Consider the following 24,484-nt stretch of genomic DNA (forward strand, 5'->3'; position numbering starts at 1 on the left):
ACTCAGCCCTACCCCATCTGCTGAGTAGATATAAATTACCTGCCTGCCAACTTCTTCTCAATTTGACCCAGTTTTCTGGGTTACACCTCTGAGGATGCCAGTCACAGTTGCTGGTGAAACGTTAGGTCTCACATTGCCAAGATCACAGCCACACAGCCTGGAAAATCTACAACCACCAATACTGGTGGATTTATTGAAATGAAAACATAACATATAGCTGTAGTGGAGAGAAAGACTGACTAAACTATTCTAGCTAACCGAATGGCTTTGGATTGATAGCAGGCCATCTGCTAAGTTCAGTTCAGGAGGAGAGACACCATGCTGTTCCTCCTGACGCGTGCAGGGAAGAAGAAGGGAGAGGAGGAGAACAAGGAGGAAGGAAGTTCCCTGAGATCACATTCAATTGGTTAGAGAGGGTGAGTGAAAGCAGACAGGAAGGAGCCTGATATTGTCCTAGCTATCTAGCTTGCTCTATGATGTTTGTAGTCTTGGAGGACTGAGCAAGAGACATCGCCAAACTGTTCTTCTAGCAGTCTGCCACACTCCAATGATCCATGGCCTCTTTCCCATGGATCATTGGAGGTCTTGGAGATCATTGGAGGTCTTGGAGAGCCAGTTTGGTGTAGTGGTTAAGTGCGCAGACTCTTATCTGGGAGAACCGGGTTTGATTCCCCACTCCTCCACTTGCAGCTGCTGGAATGGCCTTGGGTCAGCCAGAGCTCTCTTATCTGGGAGAACCAGGTTTGATTCCCCACTCCTCCACTTGCACCTGCTGGAATGGCCTTGGGTCAGCCATAGCTCTGGCAGAGGTTGTCCTTGAAAGGGCAGCTGCTGTGAGGGCCCTCTCTGCCCACCCACCTCACAGGATGTCTGTTGTGGGGGAGGAAGGGAAAGGAGATGGTGAGCCGCTCTGAGACTCTTCGGAGTGGAGGGCGGTGATATAAATCCAATATCTTCATCTACCTCACAGGGTGTCTGTTGTGGGGGCGGAAGGGAAAGGAGATTGTGAGCCGCTCTGAGACTCTTCAGAGTGGAGAGCGGTGATATAAATCCAATATCTTCACCTACCTCACAAGGTATCTGTTGTGGGGGAGGAAGGGAAAGGAGATTGTGAGCTGCTCTGAGACTCTTCGGAGTGGAGGGCGGTGACATAAATCCAATATCTTCATCTACCTCACAGGGTGTCTGTTGTGGGGGAGGAAGGGAAAGGAGATTGTGAGCCGCTCTGAGGCTCTTCGGAGTGGAGGGCGGGATATAAATCCAATATCTTCATCTACCTCACAGGGTGTCTGTTGTGGGGGAGGAAGGGAAAGGAGATTGTGAGCCATTCTGAGACTCTTCGGAGTGGAGGGCAGGATATAAATCCAATATCTTCATCTACCTCACAGGGTGTCTGTTGTGGGGGAGGAAGGGAAAGGAGATTGTGAGCCATTCTGAGACTCTTCGGAGTGGAGGGCAGGATATAAATCCAATATCTTCATCTTTCCTCACAGGGTGTCTGTTGTGGGGAAGGGAAAGGAAATTGTGAGCCGCTCTTAGGCTCTTTGGAGTGGAGGGCGGGGTAAAAATCCAATATCTTCATCTACCTCACAGGGTGTCTGTTGTGGGGGAGGAAGGTGAAGGAGATTGTGAGCCGCTTTGAGACTCTTCGGAGTGGAGGGCCGGATATAAATCCAATCTTCTTCATCTTCTTTTCTTGGTTTTTTTTCCAGGCCAGGCAGCTGTGCTGGTGTCGGGCAAGCCGCAAGCTACAGAACCTCCAACGACTTCCCGGATGAGATGCTCGGATTCATCAAGTCCTTCCCCCTGCTGGATGAGGCTGTCCCCTCTGTTACAGAGAGACCCTGGTTCTCCAAGACCTCCAGCAGGTAAAAGGGCTGCTGGGAAAGGGGCAAGATCCTGTTAGGCAGACCTGGGCAATCTACCGCTCACCTCTGAGCATCTGGCTTTAAAGAGGTAATCTACCTGCTTCAGGAGGGTCCCCTGTTTTGGTCTCACACTCATTGTTTCAGCAGGAAAACAAAACCAGAGTCCCCGAGCCCCTTAAAAACTAACGAAACACATGGCAAAGTAGGAGCTCATTCCTTCAGATACAGCTAGAACACGACTCTTTCTGGCCTTATATTTGGAAAATGGAGTGATTTCAGATGTCGAATGGCAGTAGCAGGTGTGATTGAATTAAGTGCAGTATGGAGTGGAGCGGAGAAATCAGCTTTGGGAATGAGACAGGAAACCTAGGTCTCGATTCATTCCAGGAGGGCGCATTGCCTTGAGCTTCATTATCAGTTGCAGTTCAGCAGTTTCTCTTGATTGTTGTGTTTGTTTCTTTATGTCATCAAGTCACACTTTGACTTATGAAGACCCTGTAGGGTTTTCAAGGCAAGACAGATTGACCGTGTTCAAACTGCTTTTGTGTTCTGTTTTAGTAACTGGTTGCTAATGGATTTCTTCCGGTCATTTCAGACAGCTGTTTTAGTAACGGGCTACTAGCGGAATTTATTTCCCTCTTCATACATCGGGGGAGCAAAGCTTGGCTTTTTTGGCGGGGAAATGCTTTTTTTCCCATTTTCAACCCCTTCAGTTTGGTATAGTGGTTCAGTGTGCGGACTCTTATCTGGGAGAACCAGGTTGGATTCCCCACTCCTCCACATGCAGCTGCTGGAATGACTTTGAGTCAGTCACAAGTTCTCTCAGAGCTGTTTCTCTCAAGAGCAGTTTCTCTCAGAGCTCTCTCAGCCCCACCGACCTCACAGGGTGTCTGTTATGGGGAGGGAAAGGGAAAGGAGATTGTAAACCGCTCTGAGACTCCTTCAGGTAGTGAAGGGTGGGGTACAAATCCAATCTCCTCCTCCTCTTTTTCCTCCTCCTCCAGTTTGGTGTAGTGGTTAAGTGTGCGGACTCTTATCTGAAAGAACCGGGTTTGATTCCCCACTCCTCCACTTGCACCTGCTGGAATGGCCTTGGGTCAGCCATAGCTCTCTTATCTGGGAGAACCGGGTTTGATTCCCCACTCCTCCACTTGCACCTGCTGGAATGGCCTTGGGTCAGCCAGAGCTCTCTTATCTGGGAGAACCGGGTTTGATTCCCCACTCCTCCACTTGCACCTGCTGGAATGGCCTTGGGTCAGCCAGAGTTCTCTTATCTGGGAGAACCGGGTTTGATTCCCCACTCCTCCACTTGCAGCTGCTGGAATGGCCTTGGGTCAGCCAGAGTTCTCTTATCTGGGAGAACCGGGTTTGATTCCCCACTCCTCCACTTGCAACTGCTGGAATGGCCTTGGGTCAGCCATAGCTCTCTTATCTGGGAGAACCGGGTTTGATTCCCCACTCCTCCACTTGCACCTGCTGGAATGGCCTTGGGTCAGCCAGAGTTCTCTTATCTGGGAGAACCGGGTTTGATTCCCCACTCCTCCACTTGCACCTGCTGGAATGGCCTTGGGTCAGCCAGAGTTCTCTTATCTGGGAGAACCGGGTTTGATTCCCCACTCCTCCACTTGCACCTGCTGGAATGGCCTTGGGTCAGCCAGAGCTCTCTTATCTGGGAGAACCGGGTTTGATTCCCCACTCCTCCACTTGCAGCTGCTAGAAGGGCCTTGGGTCAGCCAGAGCTCTCTTATCTGGGAGAACCGGGTTTGAATCCCCACTCCTCCACTTGCACCTGCTGGAATGGCCTTGGGTCAGCCAGAGCTCTCTTATCTGGGAGAACCGGGTTTGATTCCCCACTCCTCCACTTGCACCTGCTGAGATGGCCTTGGGTCAGCCAGAGCTCTCTCATCTGAAAGAACCGGGTTTGATTCCCCACTCCTCCACTTGCACCTGCTGAGATGGCCTTGGGGCAGCCAGAGCTCTCTTATCTGGGAGAACCGGGTTTGATTCCCCACTCCTCCACCTGCAGCTGCTGGAATGGCCTTGGGTCAGCCATAGCTCTCTTATCTGGGAGAACCGGGTTTGATTCCCCACTCCTCCACTTGCACCTGCTGAGATGGCCTTGGGTCAGCCAGAGCTCTCTTATCTGGGAGAACTGGGTTTGATTCCCCACTCCTCCACTTGCACCTGCTTGAATGGCATTGGGTCAGCCAGAGCTCTCTTATCTAGGAGAACCGAGTTTGATTCCCCACTCCTCCACTTGCAGCTGCTGGAATGGCCTTGGGTCAGCCAGAGCTCTCTTATCTGGGAGAACCGGGTTTGATTCCCCACTCCTCCACTTGCAGATGCTGGAATGGTCTTGGGTCAGCGAGAGCTCTCTCATCTTGGAGAACCGGGTTTGATTCCCCACTCCTCCACTTGCACCTGCTGAGATGGCCTTGGGTCAGCCAGAGCTTTCATAGAAGCTGTCCTTGAAAGGGATTCAGGGTATAGGGCAGGATATAAATCCAAAAAAATCTTTACGCAGGGCTGGATCTGGGGGGGAGGGGCAGAGTGGGGGCGCCGATGGAGGAAGGGGTGCCAAATTGGGCATGGAGTCCATTGTATTATATAGGACCATAAGATAGAATGGCCCATAAGGGGGCATCCTTTTTTAAATTTTGCCCCCCCCCCCTCAAAAAACATTTAGATCCGGTCCTGGAGTTTAGCTTTCTTTCGCTGTTGCTCTCCAGGTACAAGCTGACCCGTCTAGCTGTGGACACGACTGCCGGCCCTTCCCAGAATCACACCGTTCTTTTCCTGGGCTCCGAAGATGGGACCGTGTTGAAGGTTGTTGCCGGAACCCAGGAGAACTCCACCGTGGAGACCCGCCTGCTGGAAGAGATCTCCGTCTACAGTCCGGCCTGGTGAGTTGGGAGGCAGAGCGAGAATCAGAGGGAGGCACAAATGGCGATTGACACCAACTAGGCCAGGGGGTCGCATTCGCCAACACTTTTTCGGGTGCTTATCAAGCATGTGACAGAACCGGCCCGATTCTGCCTTCAGAGCCGGTCCCGTCAACTCCCTTTTGAGTTGCCAACTCCTGGAGGGAGCTTATCCTTTTCCCACCCACTAGGATACGCTGCCACCACCTGCTCAATTTAGGGATTCCTGACGGAGAGGAACAGGGCTCCCAATCCCCCCTTTGTCTGCCAGCTCTGAGGCCTGGCCTCAAGGTCCTCTGCCAACCCAGCACCTGGTTATGGCAGAGACCAAAGTCCTCCTTTGGGAGACCCCTGGAGGATTGGCACCCTTGCCAACTGCATGCCTTCCCCCTTCCCTGGACTCCCCTCTTGCAGTAGCGTGGTCTAAGGCGGTTGGGGAAACTAGGTGGTACAGAGGGGCTACCTTTTTAAACAGACAAATATATTTATTTAAAATTTATAACTATATACAGGCATTTTTAAATACAGGGTGAACAGAAGTAATAAATGAAAGTAGAGATAAATGCTCCTTCTTTCCCTAATATATAACTGGCCCTGACCAGACCATCCAGAACCGACTCAGCAGTTACCAAGACTCAAATCAAACTCAAACTTACTGTCAACTTCCCCGGACAACTTTTAACTGCCCGTTTCCCGCCAAAAACCTCTAATATAAAACCCAGTTCCCACCAAGGAACTGGTTTTTCCCTCCTGCAGCCTTCCGGGAGACCAGCCTAAAAGACTTCCTGCCTCTCTAGGAGGCCTCCTCAAGATGGCTGCTTCCAAACCGGAGAGGAGGAAGAGACTAGGCCGAAGCCTGACTCCAGTTTGATGGCCTCTTCCTGCCAACTCCCCGATAACTGCTGCCTAAAATGGCGTTTCTCCACAAAGTGTTTTTAGAAAGGGGGAGGGGCCAGGTGGGGCTTTGGCCCAGCAACGTTTTTGATTGGCCAGTGGAGATTTGACAGACTCTACGGAATTTTAAAATCATTGCTTTGGCAACAGCTGCTGCCACAGCACAAACATCTTCATTAAGGATGCCAATCCCCAGGTGGGGGCAGGGGATCCCCCGGTTTGGAGGCCCTCCCCCCCGCTTCAGGGTTATCAGAAAGTGAGAGGGGAAGAAAATGTCCGCTGGGCACTCCATTATTCCCTATGGAGACCGATTCCCATAGGGTATAATGGAGAATTGATCTGTGGGTATCTGGGGCCCTGGGGGGGACCTGTTTTTTTTTTTAGGCAGAGGCACTAAATTTGCAGCATAGCATCTGATGACTCTCCTCAAAACACCCTCCAAGTTTCAAAAAGATTGGACCAGGGAGTCCAATTCTATGAGGTCCAAAAGAAGGTGCCCCTATCCTCCATTATTTCCAATAGAGGGAAGGCATTTAAAAGGTGTGCAGTTCCTTTCAATGTGATAGCCAAAACTCCCTTCAGAGTTCAGTTAAGCTTGTCACAACCTGGCTCCCGGCTCTACCCCCAAGTCCCCAGATATTTCTTGAACTGGACCTGGCAACCAGCATGGCCAATGGCTGGAGCTGATGGGAGCTGTAGGCAAAAAACATCTGGAGAGCTACCGCTGGCCACCCCTGGACTATAGTCCACTGTCATAATACTCCTTATGTTGAAAGACGTAGAAAGTACCACTAACATAAGAACATAAGAACATAAGAGAAGCCATGTTGGATCAGGCCAACGGCCCATCAAGTCCAACACTCTGTGTCACACAGTGGCAAAAAATTTTATATACACACACACACTGTGGCTAATAGCCACTGATGGACCTGTGCTCCATATTTTTATCTAAACCCTTCTTGAAGGTGGCTATACTTGTGGCCGCCACCACCTCCTGTGGCAGTAAATTCCACATGTTAATCACCCTTTGGGTGAAGAAGTACTTCCTTTTATCCGTTTTAACCTGTCTGCTCAGCAATTTCATCGAACAAAGGCACTTCTTCGTTTAGGTGGCCCACAGAAATATGGCAGGTGGCGCACTGTACTTTGATTTGAAAAGACTTTTGGTTTGTAACAAAAATATGTGTGTGTTACTGAATACAACAGGAAACTTGTTAAGCAAATGTTTGCAAAAAGTGTAATTACGCAGTGGTTTACTCTAGTTAAGTGGCCCCGTGGCACAGAGTGGCAAAGCAGCAGTACCGTCGTCTGAACTCTCTGCTCAGGACCTGAGTTCGATTCCGGCGAAAGCCGGGTTCAGGTAGCTGGCTTTAGGTTGACTCAGCCTTCCATCCTTCCGAGGTCGGTCAAATGAATACCCAGCTTGCTGGGGGCGAAGTGTAAAAGACTGGGGAAGGCAATAGCAAACCACCCCGTAAAAAGTCTGCCGTGAAAACATTGTGAAAGCAACGTCACCCCAGAGTCGGAAACGACTGGTGCTTGCACAGGGGACCTTTCCTTTTCCTTACTCTAGTTGCTACCCACCTGGGGATTGGAAACCCTACTCTGTCCTTCAATCCCCAGCAATTTCCCAACCTGTAACTGGCAACCTTATGCCTACCCCTTTAGCCCTGGAAATTTCTTCTGGCTCTTCAGGCCTTTCCAAGGACCGAGAAACCTAGATCCTCAAAAAAGATATTCTAGACTTTCAAATGATAAGAGGTTTACAGAATTATACTTGAGATAGAGAGGGTAGAGAAAGAACTCCATTTCTGCCTTTCCCACAACATAAAAGGATTTCTTCATCAAATGGGTAATGAACTTGTGGAATTCACTGCCACAGGAAGCGGCGGCTATAAGCACAGACAGCTTTAAGGCGGGGTTGCGGACACATATGGAGCAGAGGTCACAAGGTGTAGAGGGAAACCTCTGTCTGGGGCAGTGATGCTCTGTCTTCTTGATGCTTTGGGCGGGGGGGGGGGGGCAAGAGTGGGAGGGCTTCCAGAGTTCTGGCCCTGCTGGTGGACCTCCTGATGGTCCCTGGGTTTTAGACACTGTGTGCTGGACTGGATGGGCCACTTGCCTGATCCAACAAGGCTTCTCTTCTGTTCTTAAACCAGGCCATGAAGATGCCACCTGGGATCTTCTGCTTGCCTGGCGTGCAGCCCTCTTCTTGGGTCTCAACAAATTTCCAGTCAAGGGCTGATTTCTTTCTTTCTTTCTTTCTTTCTTTCTTTCTTTCTTTCTTTCTTTCTTTCTTTCTTTCTTTCTTTCTTTCTTTCTTTCTTTCTTTCTTTCTTTCTTTCTTTCTTTCTTTCTCCAACAGCCTCTGTGCCCACTCGGTCCCCTCAGGTTACAAGATTAGGCGCCTCCTCAAGACATTTTTGCTCACAAAATAGAAAAAGACAGTAGATGTATACCCCACCCTCCACTCCGAATCTCAGACTCTCAGAGCGGCTCACAACCTCCTTTATCTTCTTCCCCTACAACAGACACCCTGTGAGGTGGGTGGGGCTGAGAGAGCTCTGACAGAAGCTCCCCTTTCAAGGACAACCTCTGCCCATATCATTTGCCCTCCATCATCCCCAAACTTTCAGGTATGCCCTGCCAAAGCAGCTAGCCCTCCTTAGTGTCTCGCCCTCCCTCTTTGAAAACAGTCTCTCAAGTTACACGTGGCCTTTCGGGTTCCCAAACACTTGCAAGATTTCTTTCTCTTCTGCGACTTCAGGCCTTTGTGTCGGTTGCCCTGGCAACTCTGCCTCTTACCAGCCTCACTTAGGCAACCCGTACGGCAGCTGAACACTTTAGGAAGGAAGGAATCTTGCAAAAAAGTCTGGAAGCGCCATAGAGCGTGTGTGTCTGTTTTTAAAGGGGGTGGTGCTGAGGGATAAAGAGTTCTGTCTGATCAGGGCTCATCATCTGAATCCCAGAGCCAGGAGGCAACATCAAGGGAAGGCCTCGGCCTCCCTGCCCTGTTGCTGGCCCTCAAGAGGAATTGGATGGCCACTGTGTGAGACAGAAGGCGGGACTGGATGGACCCTCCCTGGTCTGACCCAGCAGGGCTCTTCTGGAGATTTTCTCAGGGGAAGGCCTCAGCCTCTCTGCTCTGTTGCTGGCCCTCCAGAGGAACTGGCTGGCCACTGTGTGAGACAGGAGACTGAACTGGATGGACCCTCCCTGGTCTGACCCAACAGGGCTCTTCTGAGGTTCTTCTCAGGGTAAGGCCTCGGTCTCTCTGCCCTGTTGCTGGCCCTCCAGAGGAACTGGCTGGCCACTGTGTGAGACAGGAGACTGAACTGGATGGACCCTCCCTGGTCTGACCCAGCAGGGCTCTTCTGGGGGTCTTCTCAGGGGAAGGCCTCGGTCTCTCTGCCCTGTTGCTGGCCCTCCAGAGGAACTGGCTGGCCACTGTGTGAGACAGGAGGCTGGACTAGATGGACCCTCCCTGGTCTGACCCAGCAGGGCTCTTCTGACGTTCTCCTCAGGGGAAGACGACGGCCTTTCTGCCCTGTTGTTGTTCCTCCAGAGGAACTGGTTGGCCACTGTGTGAGACAGGAGGCTTGACTAGATGGACCCTCATTGGTCTGACCCAGCAGGGCTCTTCTGATGTTCTCCTCAGGGGAAGACGACGGCCTCTCTGCCCTGTTGTTGTCCCTCCAGAGGAACTGGTTGGCCACTGTGTGAGACGGGAGGCTGGACTAGATAGACCCTCCCTGGTCTGATCCAGCAGGGCTCTTCTGATGTTCTTCTCAGGGGAAGGCCTCAGCCTCTCTGCTCTGTTGCTGGCCCTCCAGAGGAACTGGTTGGCCACTGTGTGAGACAGAAGGCTGGGCTAAATGGACCCTCCCTGGTCTGATCCAGCAGGGCTCTTCTGATGTTCTTCTCAGGGGAAGGCCTCAGCCTCTCTGCCCTGTTGTTGCCCCTCCAGAGGAACTGGTTGGCCACTGTGTGAGACAGAAGGCTGGGCTAAATGGACCCTCCCTGGTCTGATCCAGCAGGGCTCTTCTGATGTTCTTCTCAGGGGAAGGCCTCGGCCTCTCTGCCCTGTTGTTGGCCCTCCAGAGGAACTGGTTGGCCCCTGTGTGAGACAGGAGGCTGGACTAGATGGACCCTCACTGGTCTGATCCAGCAGGGCTCTTCTGGAGATTTTCTCAGGGGAAGGCCTCGGCCTCTCTGCCCTGTTGTTGGCCCTCCAGAGGAACTGGCTGGCCACTGTGTGAGACAGGAGACTGAACTGGATGGACCCTCCCTGGTCTGACCCAACAGGGCTCTTCTGAGGTTCTTCTCAGGGTAAGGCCTCGGTCTCTCTGCCCTGTTGCTGGCCCTCCAGAGGAACTGGCTGGCCACTGTGTGAGACAGGAGACTGAACTGGATGGACCCTCCCTGGTCTGACCCAACAGGGCTCTTCTGAGGTTCTTCTCAGGGTAAGGCCTCGGTCTCTCTGCCCTGTTGCTGGCCCTCCAGAGGAACTGGCTGGCCACTGTGTGAGACAGGAGACTGAACTGGATGGACCCTCCCTGGTCTGACCCAGCAGGGCTCTTCTGGGGGTCTTCTCAGGGGAAGGCCTCGGTCTCTCTGCCCTGTTGCTGGCCCTCCAGAGGAACTGGCTGGCCACTGTGTGAGACAGGAGGCTGGACTAGATGGACCCTCCCTGGTCTGACCCAGCAGGGCTCTTCTGATGTTCTCCTCAGGGGAAGACGACGGCCTTTCTGCCCTGTTGTTGTTCCTCCAGAGGAACTGGTTGGCCACTGTGTGAGACAGGAGGCTTGACTAGATGGACCCTCATTGGTCTGACCCAGCAGGGCTCTTCTGATGTTCTCCTCAGGGGAAGACGACGGCCTCTCTGCCCTGTTGTTGTCCCTCCAGAGGAACTGGTTGGCCACTGTGTGAGACGGGAGGCTGGACTAGATAGACCCTCCCTGGTCTGACCCAGCAGGGCTCTTCTGATGCTTTTCTCAGGGGAAGGCCTCGGCCTCTCTGCCCTGTTGTTGTCCCTCCAGAGGAACTGGTTGGCCACTCTGTGAGACGGGAGGCTGGACTAGATAGACCCGCCCTGGTCTAACCCAGCAGGGCTCTTCTGATGTTTTATGAAGGCCTTGGCCTCTCTGCCCTGTTGTTGTCCCTCCAGAGGAACTGGTTGGCCACTGTGTGAGACAGGAGGCTGGACTAGATGGACCCTCCCTGGTCTTACCCAGCAGGGCTCTTCTGATGTTCTTCTCAGGGGAAGGCCTCAGCCTCTCTGCCCTGTTTGTTGGTCTTCCAGGGCAACTGTTTGACAACCGTGTAAAACAGGAGGCTGGACTACACAGACCACTGGTCTGCTCCAGCAAGGCCAGAACTAGGGTTCCCAGCTCCAGTTTGGGAAATTCCTGGAGAGTTTGGGGGAGGAGACCGAGGAAAGTGACATTGAACGAGGGGAGGGACTTCGGTGCCATAGAGCCCACTCTCCAGAGCAGCCGTTTTCTCTGTGGCCTGGAGATCAGTCGGAATTTCGGGAGATAGCCGGGGCCCACCTAAATGTTTGCAGCCTCCTTTTTTATGGCTAGTACAGGCTTTTCCCTGAAACAGAAGGGGGCTATTTTGTTGTTTATCTATTTGGTATTTGCTATTTATCTGACTTTCTCGCACAGACTCAACACATATTGCAGATAGTGCGTCAGTGCCGCCAACAAAAGGGGATACGGAAAGTATCGAATGCATTAGGATATTAGAAGCACGGTAAAGAACAGGAGTGGAGCAAAAGCATTAACATGACATATAAAGCGGTACAGAAATTACATAATAGGATCCTACTTACAATACGCCAAGTAACAGCAGCGCAAACAATTCCCAATCATTTATCCGAGTACGTTGGTGACAACGTTTTGTACTCCGCGCCTCTGTTGCTTGTGCAGGGAAGCTGTCTCGAATTGTTCGGTTTTGCATCGTTTACAGAAAGACGAGCGAGTGGGAGCTAGGGGTGCCAGCCTCCAGGCAGGACCTGGAGATTCCCTGGAATTACGGCTCATCTCCAGACTGCAGGGATCAGTTCCCCTGAAGAAAAATGGCCGCTTTGGGGGGGTAGACTCTGTGGCATTGTATCCTATTGTGGTCCCTCTTCTCCTGAAGCTACTTCCTCTCCAGGAGTTTCCCCTTCATCCCCAGCGGGCAGCAAGAGATGAGCTGGCGGCTCTTGTTAGGGGCCTTCCTGACCTCTTTGGGGAGGGCTTCCCAGAAGCTGGGAGCCCCAATGGGAAAAATACAGGCAGTTGTCGGTTTTCACTACCTGGGCAGTCAGTCCTTTCCTCCCCTAGTAAGACCATACGAGTCCAACTCTCTGTGTCACACAGTGGCCAAAAACCCCAGGTGCCATCAGGAGGTCCACCAGTGGGGCCAGGACACTAGAAGTCCTCCTACTGTGCCCCCCACACAAGCACCCAGAAGACAGAGCATCCCTGCCCCAGACATAAGAACATAAGCAAAGCCATGCTGGGTCAGGGCAATGGCCCATCCAGTCCAACACTCTGTGTCACACAGTGGAGAAAAAAACTAGGTGCCATCAGGAGGTCCACCAGCAGGACTAGAACTCCAGAAGCCTTCCCACTGTTGCCTCCCCCAATCACTGAGAAGACAGAGCATCACTGCCCCAGAGAGTGTGTTTAATCTAGACTAAGAACATAAGAGAAGCCATGTTGGATCAGGCCAATGGCCCCTCCAGTCCAACACTCTGTGACACATAAGAAAAGCCCTGTTGGATCCGGCCAATGGCCCATCCAGTCCAACACTCTGTGTCACATAAGAACATAAGAGAAGCCATGCTGGATCAGGCCAGTGCCCCTCCACTCTGTGTCACATAAGAACATAAGAGAGGCCATGTTGGGTCAGGCCAGTGGCCCATCCAGTCCAACACTCTGTGCCACACAGTGGCCAAAAAACCCCAGGCGCCATCAGGAGGTCCACTGGTGGGGCCAGGACACTAGATGACCTCACACTGTTGGCCCTCCCAAGCACCAATGAGATCAGCATATTCCAGAATGTTCACGGAAGTGGGCGTAGCCCTATGGCCTTTGGGCACATTGCCAGTGACAAGGATAGAACAGCATTGCCAAGTCCCCCGTGTACCGTAGTTTCCCTCCCAAATTGCTAGAGCGTCCAAGGAAACCATAGAGCCGGAGTGGCCAAACTTGCTTAACATAAGAGCCGCATAGAATAAACATCAGATGCTTGAGTGCCGCCCGACACGAACGTCTGATGTTTGAGAGCTGCAAGACAGGAAGGAAGGAAGGAAGGAAGGAAGGAAGGAAGGAAGGAAGGAAGGAAGGAAGGAAGGAAGGAAGGAAGGAAGGAAGGAAGGAAGATTGATGGGGGAGGGAGGAAGAGGTCGAAAGACAGCAACTTTAATTTTAAAGGTAGTCTCCAAACTTCTGGCTGGCTTGACTTGAAGAAGCGATTCAAAGAGAGAAATGCCTTTTCCAAATCGGCTGGTAGGGCAGTGGGGGCTTGGAGAGCCACACACTGCCGCCTTGAGCCTGCCTTTGGGGGGGGGGAGGGCGGGATACAAAAATAAATTTACTTTGTTACTTTACTTACTTACACAATGTGTGTGAAAGAGCCCTGTGTGGCTCCCGAGCTGCAGTTTGGCCGCCCCTGCGGTAGAGTTTTCCTGGAAACTCCTAGAGCAGCTGCCGTGCGATGTCGCCGCTGCAGTGATGTCGCTTGTGAGTGACATCATTGCGGTGGCGGCATTGGGAGGGGATCCCAAGGTGAGACGGAGAACCCCCACTCGGCCCGGCAGCTTGGCAGCCCTGTGGCCTGAAGGACATTTCAGCTGGCCCTCCTCAAAGACTGGTGGTGAAAAGGGTCCTCCAATCACAGCTGACTTAGGGTGAGCCCTCTTGGGGTTTCCAACCAACAGAGGGCCTGGGCTGCTTTCACGGCCACTGGGAGCAGCCATGTTGTTCTGCCTGCTCTCCCCGCCCCCCTTCAGCCTTAAAGACACAGGCACCCTATCCCAAGAGGAAGCCTTTCCAAGGGGAGTCTGAAGCCTCCAGAGGTGGAAAGGCAAATGGGGGCTGTGGGGGCGGGACTTCCCCCTGCCTAGGGTCGCCAAGTCCAATTCAAGAAATATCTGGGGACGTTGGAGGTGGAGCCAGGAGACATTGGGGGTGGAGCCAGAAGACTTTGGGGGTGGGGCCAGGAGCAAGGATGTGACAAGCACAATTGAACTCCAAGGGAGTTCTGGACATCACTTTTAAAAGGAACGCAGACCTTTTTAAAGGTGTTCCTTCTGCAGAAAATAATGAAGGATAGGGGCACCTTCTTCGGGGGCTCACAGAATTGGGCCCCCTGATCCAATCTTTTTGAAACTTGGGGGTTTATTTTGAGGCACTGGATGCTATACTGAAAAGTTGGTACCTCTGCCTCAAAAAACAGCGCCCCCAGATACCCGTGGATCAATTTTCCATCATTTCCTATGGGAATAAGTCTCCATAGGGAATAATGGAGCGCCCAGCAGATATTTCCCTCCCTCCCCCCCCCCCGGTTCTGATGATCCTGAAGCGGGGGGAGGGCCTGAAGATTGGGGATCCCCTGCCCCCACCTGGGGATTGGCAACCCTAACACACATTTACTTGCTCTGAGACGAAAGCAAAACAAACGGAGGGACTCTGCTTTGAAGAAGCAAAGTGCTTCTGACCCTTCCCAATGGAGTACTTCCTGCTTCCTGCTCTCATTTAAAGGCACACACATACAATTTAAAACGGAACCTATTTGCAGGTTTCTAAAGCTGCCAGAAATCTGCAGCTTTAGAAGGTGGTGGCTGTGTGGGCGGGGCTTTCCCCCGCAGGCCAGCTGACTGGGAGCAGGAAGAAAGCAGAAGAAGACGACGACATTGGATTTATATCCCGCTCTCCACTCAAGAGTCTCAGAGCCGCTCGCAATCTCCTTTCCCTTCCTCCCCCACAACAGACACCCTGTGAGGTAGATGAAGATATTGGATTTATATCCTGCCCTCCCCTCCTGAGAGTTTCAGAGCGGCTCACAATCTCCTTTACCTTCCTCCCCCACAACAGACACCCTGTGAGGTGGGTGGGGCTGGAGAGGGCTCTCACAGCAGCTGCCCTTTCAAGGACAGCTCTGCGAGAGCTCTGGCTGACCCATTCCAGCAGCTGCAAGTGGAGGAGTGGGGAATCAAACCCGGTTCTCCCAGATAAGAGTCCACGCATTTAACCACTACACCAAAGTGGCTGGGAAAGCGGGAGAACCCCTGCCGGGACCTGGGGATTGGCAAGCCTAATATACCCTGCTGAGACCCTTCCCCTCCCCAAAGCCCGTCCTCTCCCAGATGCATCCCTGAAGTCTCCAGGTGTTTTCCAACACAGGCCCGGCAACCCTAGTTCTACTCTGGAGCAATAACCGTAGAGCCATTTCGTCTATTTAGACGCTTGCAAGAAAATCTGAGGTGGGGGAGATAACTCTGCCACTTTCAGGCACAGGCTATCGGTATTTTAATGAATCTATCAAGGAAGTTGTGATTTTGCCATGAAAAACGGATAGGGTTGCCAAGTCCAATTTAAGAAATATCTGGAGACTTTGGGGGTGGAGCCAGGAGACTTTGGGGGTGGAGCCAGGAGACATTGGGGTGGAGCCAAGATCAAGGCTGTGACAAGCATCGTTGAACTCCAAAGGGAGTTCTGGCCCTCGCATTGAAAGGGACGGCACACCTTTTCAATGCCTTCCTTCCATAGGAAATAATGAAGGATAGGGGCCCCTTCTTTTGCGGCTCATAGAATTGGACCCCCTGGTCCAATCCTTTTGAAACTTGGGGGATACTTTGGGGAGAGGCACTAGATACTATACTGGAAATTTGGTGCCTCTACCTCAAAAAACAGCTCCCCCAGAGCCCCGGAAACCTCCAGATCAATTCCCCATTATACCCTATGAGAATTGATCTCCACATAGGGAATGATGAAGTGCCCAGCAGACGTTTCCCTCCCCCCCCTCTGACAACCCTGAAGCGGGGGTAGGGTTGCCAAGTCCAATTTAAGAAATATCTGGGGACTTTGGGGGTGGAGCCAGGAGACATTAGGGGTGGAGCCAAGATCAAGGCTGTGACAAGCATAATTGAACTCCAAAGGGAGTTCTGGCCACCACATTTAAAGGGACGGCACACCTTTTCAATGCCTTCCTTCCATAGGAAATAATGAAGGATAGGGGTACCTTCTTTTGGGGCTCATAGAATTGGACCCCCTGGTTCAATCGTTTTGAAACTTGGGCTATATTTTGCGGAGAGGCACTAGATGCTGTACTGAAAATTTGGTGCCTCTACCTCAAAAAACAGCCCCCCCAGAGCCCCAGATACCTGCGGATCAATTCTCCATTATTTTCTATGGGAATAAATCTCCATAGGGAATAACAGAGTTCCCAGCAGACATTTCCCTCCCCTCCCCCCCGCTTTCTGATGACCCTGAAGCGGGGGGAGGGCCTCCAAACCAGGGGATCCCCTGCCCCCACCCGGGGATTGGCAACCCTAAAAACGGAGCATTCATCCATGTGAATTTAAAAAAACAAAACAAACTGATAAAGCATTAAAGGCATATAATACTTTAGGCTCAAACCAAACATTGCAAAAGAGTTGGCAGGCTTATTAAAATTCTTCTCCAGGCGAGATGTTGAACAAAAATAGCCAACATGGGGGTGGGGGGGGGGGGGTAAGGGAGTTTGAGGTCATGGTAGAGAAGCCCCAGTGGGGCCGTGGAGAGATTTCTGCAACGCAGAACATGTAAATGCAGAATTAAAATAGCCACTTGTGGTCCATGATTCATGAGACGGTATAGATGTGCGGGCGGGAGGCTCAGGCACGTATTAGTATCTAGGGGACCCAAAAGAAAGCCGTTTGGACCTTGGTTCTGCCTCCTCAGTAGGGCTGCCAACTCCGGGTTGGGAAATTCCTGGAGGTTTAGGGGAGGAGTCTGAGGAGTGCAGAGTTTGGGAAGCGGAGGGGCCTCAGCAAGATCTAATGCCATAGAGTCCACCCTCCATTTTCTCCTTGGCAGGGCTTGTAGCAGGAAGTCCTTAGCATCTTAGGCCTCACACTCCTGATGTAGCTAGGGCTGTCAATCCCCAGGTCTAGGCGGGAGAATCCACATTGGGCCAGCGGGGGGAGCCACCCCCAACATCGCTGGTGCGATGATGTCATCCGGAAGTGACGGCATAAGAATGGTGGCGCCCATGCAGGGCCACTCTAGGCGTTTCCAGGAAAACTCTATGGTTTTCCCAGACGCTCTAGCTATTTGGGAGGTAAAAACTTTATAGTGCATAGGTACCATAGAGTTTTAACCTCCCAAATGGCTAAAATGTCCGGGGAAAACCATAGAGTTTCCCAGGAAATGCCTAGAGCAGCCCCGCATGGGGCCCCATTTTGATGACGTCACTTCCGGGTGACATCATCGCGTAGTGCGTGTGCTCCACGCAGGAGAGAGTCCCCTGCTGCAGGAAGTTGAGGACTTGGCAACCCTAGATGTAGCCAATCCTCCAAGAGCTTACAGGGCTCTTCTTACAGGGCCTACTGTAAGCTCTTGGTGGATTGGCTACATCTAGGATTGCCAACCCCCCAGCCACATTGGGCCGGCGGGGGGAATCTCCCCCTACGTCATTGGTGTGATGACATCACTCGGAAGTAATGTCATCAAAATGGCGTGTGGGAGCCGCTCTAGGTGTTCCGGGAAAACTCTATGGTTTTCCCGGATGCTCTAGCCATTTGGAAGGGGAAACTATGGTACAATAGGTACCATGGAGTTTTTTCCTCCCAAATGGCTAGAGCATCTGGGAAAACCATAGAGTTTTCCCGGAAACGCCTAGAGTGGCCCCCGCACACGTCGCCGTTTTGGTGCCGTCACTTCCGTGTGACGTCATTGCATCGCCCGTGTGCTACAGATAGCTAGGGACTTGGTGACCCTAGCTACATCAGGAGGGTGTGGCCTAATATGCAAAAGAGTTCCTACTACACAAAACATCCTGCTCCTTGGGGACCTGTCATCTGTATATCAGTTGTAATTCTGGAAGATCTCCAGGCCCCACTTTGGGGGATAGCCATCCTATTTCCACCCCAAAAAATCTAGGAATTTTCTAACTCAAATTTGGCAACCCTTTCTTCCAGAAGTCACAATCTCCTCCAGGGAAACCAATCTCTAGAACATAAGAACAAGAGAAGCCATGTTGGATCAGGCCAATGGCCTCTCCAGTCCAACACTCTTTGTCTCATAAGAACATAAGAGAAGCCATGTTGGATTAGGCCAGTGGCCCCTCCAGTCCAACACTCTGTTACAAATAAGAACAGAAGAGAAGCCATGTTGGATCAGGCCAATGGCCCATCGAGTCCAACACTCTGTGTCACATAAGAACATAAGAGAAGCTATGTTGGATCAGGCCAATGGCCCATCCAGTCCAACACTCTGTATCTCATAAGAATATAAGAGAAGCCATGTTGGATCAGGCCAATGGCCCCTCCAGTCCAACGCTCTGTGTTTCATAAGAACATAAGAGAAGCCATGTTGGATCAGGCCAGTGGCCCCTCCAGTCCAACACTCTGTCACATATAAGAACAGAAGAGAAGCCATGTTGGATCAGGCCAATGGCCCATCCAGTCCAACACTCTGTGTTACATAAGAACAGAAGAGAAGCCATGTTGGATCAGGCCAATGGCCCATCCAGTCCAACACTCTGTGTCACATAAGAACATAAGAGAAGCCATGTTGGATCAGGCCAATGGCCCATCCAGTCCAACACTCTGTGTCACATAAGAACATAAGAGAAGCCGTGTTGGATCAGGCCAATGGCCCATCCAGTCCAACACTCTGGGTCACATAAGAACATAAGAGAAGCCATGTTGGATCAGGCCAATGGCCCCTCCAGTCCAACACTCTGTGTCACATAAGAACATAAGAGAAGCCATGTTGGATCAGGCCAATGGCCTCTCCAGTCCAACACTCTGTGTCACATAAGAACATAAGAGAAGCCTTGTTGGATCAGGCCAATGGCCCATCCAGTCCAACACTCTGGGTCACATAAGAACATAAGAGAAGCCATGTTGGATCAGGGCAATGGCTCCTCCAGTCCAACACTCTGTGTCACATAAGAACATAAGAGAAGCCATGTTGGATCAGGCCAATGGCCCCTCCAGTCCAACACTCTGTATCACATAAGAACAGAAGAGAAGCCATGTTGGATCAGGCCAATGGCCCCTCCAGTCCAACACTCTGTGTCACATAAGAGCAGAAGAGAAGCCATGTTGGATCAGGCCAATGGCCCATCCAGTCCAACACTCTGTGTCTCATAAGAACATAAGAGAAGCCATGTTGGATCAGGCAAATGGCCCATCCACTCCAACACTCTGTATCACACAGTGGCCGATCTACCTGTAGGGTTGCCAATCCCCAGGTGGGGGCAGGAGATCTCCCAGTTTGGAGGCCCTCCCCCTGCTTCGGGGTCATCAAAAAGTGGAGGCGGCGGAGGGAAATGTCTGCTGGGCATTCCATTATTACCTAGGGAGACCAATTCCTACAGGGTATAATGGAGAATTGATCCATGGGTATCTGGGGCTCTGGGGGAGCTGTTTTTTGAAATAGAGGCAACAGATTTTCCACATAGCATCCAGTGCTATCTAATCTTAAATAGGTACACACATGGCCCGGCCTGACATAGCCCAGCCCAACAGGGTCTCTTTTATGTCAGATCCAGCTCTCGTAACAAATGAGTTCGACAACCCTTCCATAGGGAATAATGGAAAATTGATCTGTGGGTATCTGGGGCTCTGGGAGAACTGTTTTTTTAGGGAGAGGCACCAGATCTGCAGCATAGCATTCTGTGCCTCTCCCCAAAATACCCCCCAAGTTTCAAAAGGATTGGACCAGGGGGTCCAATTCTATGAGCCCCCAAAGAAGGTGCCCCTCTCCTTCATTACCTCCAATGGAGGGAAGGCATTTAAAAGGTGTGCATTTAAATGTGATGGCCAGAACTCCCTTTGGAGTGCAATTACGCTTGTCCCAAGCTTGCTCCTGGCTCCGCCCCTGAAGTCTCCTGGCTCCACCCCCAAAGTCCCCAGATATTTCTTCAATTGGTCTTGGCAACCCTTTCTGCTTGTGAAGATGGGTTGCCATTCCAGGAGAATTCCAGGCCCCACCTGGAAATTGGGAACCGTGCCAGGAGCCCGGGTGACCAAATACCTGGCGGAAGATCTGCTCTCTTTACTGGAGGGTTAAAGCCGGCCAGATTTGCTCAGCGGCTCTCCCCAATCCTGTTGTGGAGAGAAATATTAAACCAAAAAATAAACTCCGTGGAATGGGTAACTGGGTCAACCGGATCTTCTGGGAGGACGCGTGTTTTTTAACCCAGCAAGAACGCGGTTGTTTTGCAGTCAGTTTACTTTCCATGTATTCTTCGCCCTCGATAGTTTTTCCATTGTTTCTCAGTGTCGTATCCTGTTATTGTAAGGATTCCTCCCCCGGCTTTGTTTAGCAGCGAAATGTGGACCATTGCGACTGGGTTTTTAAAACGTCTGGTTAACTGGAATGCTCTCTAAATGTTATCAAGTTTTACCTTGCAAGCCGCTCTTGAGCAGCGGGCGACGATCCTAAATAAAGCAACTCCGCTAGCAACTTAATCCCACCTGTCATGGCTTCCTCCCAGGGAACTCTGGGAGTTCACCTGCTAAGAGGCAGGGTTGCCAAAGAAACAGGGGAGCCGGACAGATGGGTCAAATCCTAGGATTGCCAGGTCTGACTCAGGAAATAGCTAGGGACTTTGGGGGTGGAGCCAGGAGACTTTGGGGGTGGAGCCAGGAGACTTTGGGGGGGGGTCAGAAGACTTTGGGGGTGGAGCCAGGAGACTTTGGGGGTGGAGCCAGGAGCAAGGGTGTGACAAGAGTGACTGGAACTCCAAAGGGAATTCTGGCCATAACATAACATAACATTCTGGCTCTGCATAAACTTTCTGGATTGACGTCTATGGCGTTTTGACCCGATGTATAAGATTGTTTATGAAGAGCTGGAAAAAGCTAGAGCCAAGCGAGGGCACCGGTACGACCTTGCAGCTGTATTGAACTGCCTGTACTGAACTGCTCGCTGCTTTCCTTGAAGAATTTTAGGGAAAGTGGATTTATTTTACAATTTCACCAGGTAAGGAAGATCAGCACAGTGGTGCTACAGAAACACTGGGACTGGCATCCGGCGAACTCGTCTTTTGCACGATTTAAGAGACGGAGTGACTCTGTGGTTCATTCATTAATATAAATATTCTTTTGATATATATATTTTTCTCTACTTTCTTACTTTGTTTGATTGGGGAGGGGTCTAGAGACCAAGTCCTATGAGGAAAGATTGAAGGAGCTGGGGATGTTTAGCCTGGAGTGGGGGCGGCTGAGAGGTGATAGGATCACCATCTTCAAGTCCTTGAAGGGCTGTCCTATAGAGGATGGGGTGGAATTGTTTTCTGTGGTCCCGGAAGGTAGGACCAGACCCAATGGGTTGAAATTGAGTTTCTGGCACAACATGAGGAAGAACTTCCTGACCGTTCGAGCGATTCCTCAGTGGAACAGGCTTCCTCGGGAGGTGGTGGGCTCTCCTTCCTTTGAAATTTTCAAACAGAGGCTAGATGGCCATCTTACAGCAATGCAGATACTGTGAATTTAGGGGGAGGTGTTTGTGAGTTTCCTGCCTTGTGCGGGGGGCTGGACTAGATAACCCTGGAGGTCCCTTCCAACTCTATGATTCTATGACTTAAGAGCGGTTCCTCAGTGGAACAGGCTTCCTCAGGAGGTGGTGGGCTCTCCTTCCTTGGAGGAAGGTATTTATGAGTTTCCTGCATTGTGCAGGGGGTTGGACTAGATGACCCTAGAGGTTCCTTCCAGTTCTAGGATTCTATGATTTTTTGAGGCTGGTAATTACAGTAGCGTGTTGCTTCCCCCACCCTGCCTATAGATGCTGTGATTCTCTACTATGGGCTGCACAGCCTCCAGGTGGGGCCTGGGGATCTTCCCCTTTTACCACTGATCTCCAGGAGCGTGTGGGTGGAGGAAGTTGGGAGTTTCCTGCACTGCGAAAGAGTCAGACTAGATGACCCTGGAGGTCCCTTCCAGCTCTGTGATTCTAACCCTAGTGCAACTTGTAACGGAGCACTTAACCTCAGCAGGGAAACTCTCAAAATGCCAGGATGAAGTTCACTTGGTTTTCCCTTCCCCATTTCCAGGTGCAACGTCAAGAAGGAAGACCGGCGGATCTTGGGGCTGGAGCTGGACAAGGCCAACCACGCCCTCTACGTGGCCTTCTCCAGCTGCGTGGCGCGGGTGCCGCTCAGCCGCTGTGCCACCCACGGCACCTGCCGAAGGTTAGTGAAGCGAAGCGAGGGGGAGATCTCTTTGTCTCTTGAGGAATCCAGCTCAAGAGAGGCTGCTGAGAAAAGGGGGTTGACTGGCCCTCCTTCCAAAGCTGTTTGAAACACGGAAGGAGCAAACCTAAGCATAAGAACATAAGAGAAGCCATGTTGGATCAGGCCAACGTCCCATTCAGTCCAACACTCTGTGTCTCATAAGAACATAAGAGAAGCCTGTTGGATCAGGCCAGTGGCCCATTCAGTCCAACACTCTGTGTCTCATAAGAACATAAGAGAAGCCTGTTGGATCAGGCCAGTGGCACATCCAGTCCAACACTCTGTGTCACATAAGAACATAAGAGAAGCCCTGTTGGATCAGGCCAGTGGCCCATTCAGTCCAACACATAAGAGGAGCCCTGTTGGATCAGGCCAATGATCCATGCAGTCTAACAATCTGTGTCACATAAGAGGAGCCCTGTTGGATCAGGCCAATGACCCATGCAGTCCAACACTCTGTGTCACATAAGAACATAAGAGAAGCCATGTTGGATCAGGCCAACGGCCCATCCAGTCCAACCCTCTGCGTCTCATAAGAACATAAGAGAAGCCATGTTGGATCAGGCCAATGGCCCATCCAGTCCAACGCTCTGTGTCTCATAAGAACATAAGAGAAGCCATGTTGGATCAGGAGGTGGTGGCGGCTACAAGCACAGCCAGCTTCAAGAAGGGATGGGATAAAAATATGGAGCGGAAGTCCATCAGTGGCAATTAGCCACAGCTTAATGTTGGAACTCTGTCTGGGGCAGTGATGCTCTGTATTCTTGGTGCTGGGGGCGGGGGGCACAGTGGGAGGGTTTCTTGTGTCTTGGCTCCACTGATGGACCCCTTGATGGCACCTGGGGTTTTTTGGCCACTGTGTGACAACAGAGTGTTGGACTGCAGGGGTCACTGGCCTGATCCAACATGGCATCTCTTATCTTCTTATGTGACACAGAGTGTTGGACTGGATGGGCCTGATCCAACATGGCTTCTCTTATGTGACACAGAGTGTTGGACTGGACGGCCAATGGCCTGATCCAACATGGCTTCTCTTATGTTCTTATGTCTGGGGCAGTGATGCTCTGACTTCTTGGTGCTTGGGGGGTTAAGAGTGGGAGGGCTTCTAGTGTCCTGGCCCCACTGGTAGACCTCCTGATGGCACCTGGGTTTTTTGGCCACTGTGTGACAACAGAGTGTTGGACTGGTGGGGCCACTGGCCTGATCCAACATGGCTTCTCTTATGTTCTTATGTGACACAGAGTGTTGGACTGGAGGGGCCACTGGCCTGATCCAACAGGGCTTCTCTTCTGTTCTTATGTGACACAGAGTGTTGGACTGGAGGGGCCATTGGCCTGATCCAACATGGCTTCTCTTCTGTTCTTATGTGACACAGAGTGTTGGACTGGATGGGCCATTGGCCTGATCCAACATGGCTTCTCTTATGTTCATATGTGACACAGAGTGTTGGACTGGTGGGGCCACTGGCCTGATCCAACATGGCTTCTCTTATGCAAGGAAGATTTCTTCGCTGGCCTGTCCACCAAAGGTGCTTTATATGCGCCGAAAAGGAAGTCGAAACTGTCACTCGCATTCGTTTACATTGTGAGCTCTATTCCAGTTAATATCCGTTCATATTTCCATTACTGTCTCCATTTAAACCTCTTGTCTGAAATTTGCATATGTCATGCTCCTGTAATATTTACTGGGAGATACGAAGAAGTCTGTAGCTCAGGCAGAAGCAAAATGTGGGTTCGTTAGCCATAAAGAAGGAGAAGTCTTTAACAAAGTCGAGATGGTTAATCACGTCATTTCTAAGGTTTAACACTGATGGGATTTGAATATGAGAACGCTTTTATGTGGTCCGAAATTATGGTCTGTGACCATGAGATGTTGTATGTTGTTGGTCAATCGACCGTAATAAATAGGAAAACTGGAAATTTTGCGCCAAGAAAATGCAAATTGTGCCACCTTCCTCTATGATACACTGACATTTGCTGCCACCTCCCTCTCACACAAGTCACTGGATTTCTCGGATTGTCCACGGGGTGCTGGAAATCCTACACCTAGAGGAGAGCCAGTTTGGTGTACTGGTTGAGCGTGTGGACTCTTATCTGGGAGAACCAGGTTTGATTCCCCGCTCCTCCACTTGCAGCTGCTGGAATGGCCTTGGGTCAGCCAGAGCTCTCTTCTCTGGGAGAACCGGGTTGGATTCCCCACTCCTCCACTTGCACCTGCTGGAATGGCCTTGGGTCAGCCAGAGCTCTCTTATCTGGGAGAACCAGGTTTGATTCCCCCACTCCTCCACTTGCAGCTGCTGGAATGGCCTTGGGTCATCCAGAGCTCTCTTATCTGGGAGAACCGGGTTTGATTCCCCACTCC

General features: G+C 51.4%; 1 protein-coding gene across 1 annotated transcript in view; it reads left to right on the forward strand.

Annotated features, from left to right (window-relative positions):
* Positions 1 to 24,484, forward strand: part of SEMA6C (semaphorin 6C) — a 292,500-nt gene that overhangs the window by 208,506 nt on the left and 59,510 nt on the right. The window contains exons 12-14 of the mRNA XM_060256363.1: positions 1,713 to 1,868; positions 4,598 to 4,771; positions 21,944 to 22,081. Of these exons, the coding sequence (XP_060112346.1) occupies positions 1,713 to 1,868; positions 4,598 to 4,771; positions 21,944 to 22,081 (468 nt within the window). The remainder of the gene's footprint in view (positions 1 to 1,712; positions 1,869 to 4,597; positions 4,772 to 21,943; positions 22,082 to 24,484) is intronic.

Source organism: Heteronotia binoei, chromosome 1, assembly GCF_032191835.1.
Source record: "Heteronotia binoei isolate CCM8104 ecotype False Entrance Well chromosome 1, APGP_CSIRO_Hbin_v1, whole genome shotgun sequence".
Classification (NCBI taxonomy): domain Eukaryota; kingdom Metazoa; phylum Chordata; class Lepidosauria; order Squamata; family Gekkonidae; genus Heteronotia; species Heteronotia binoei.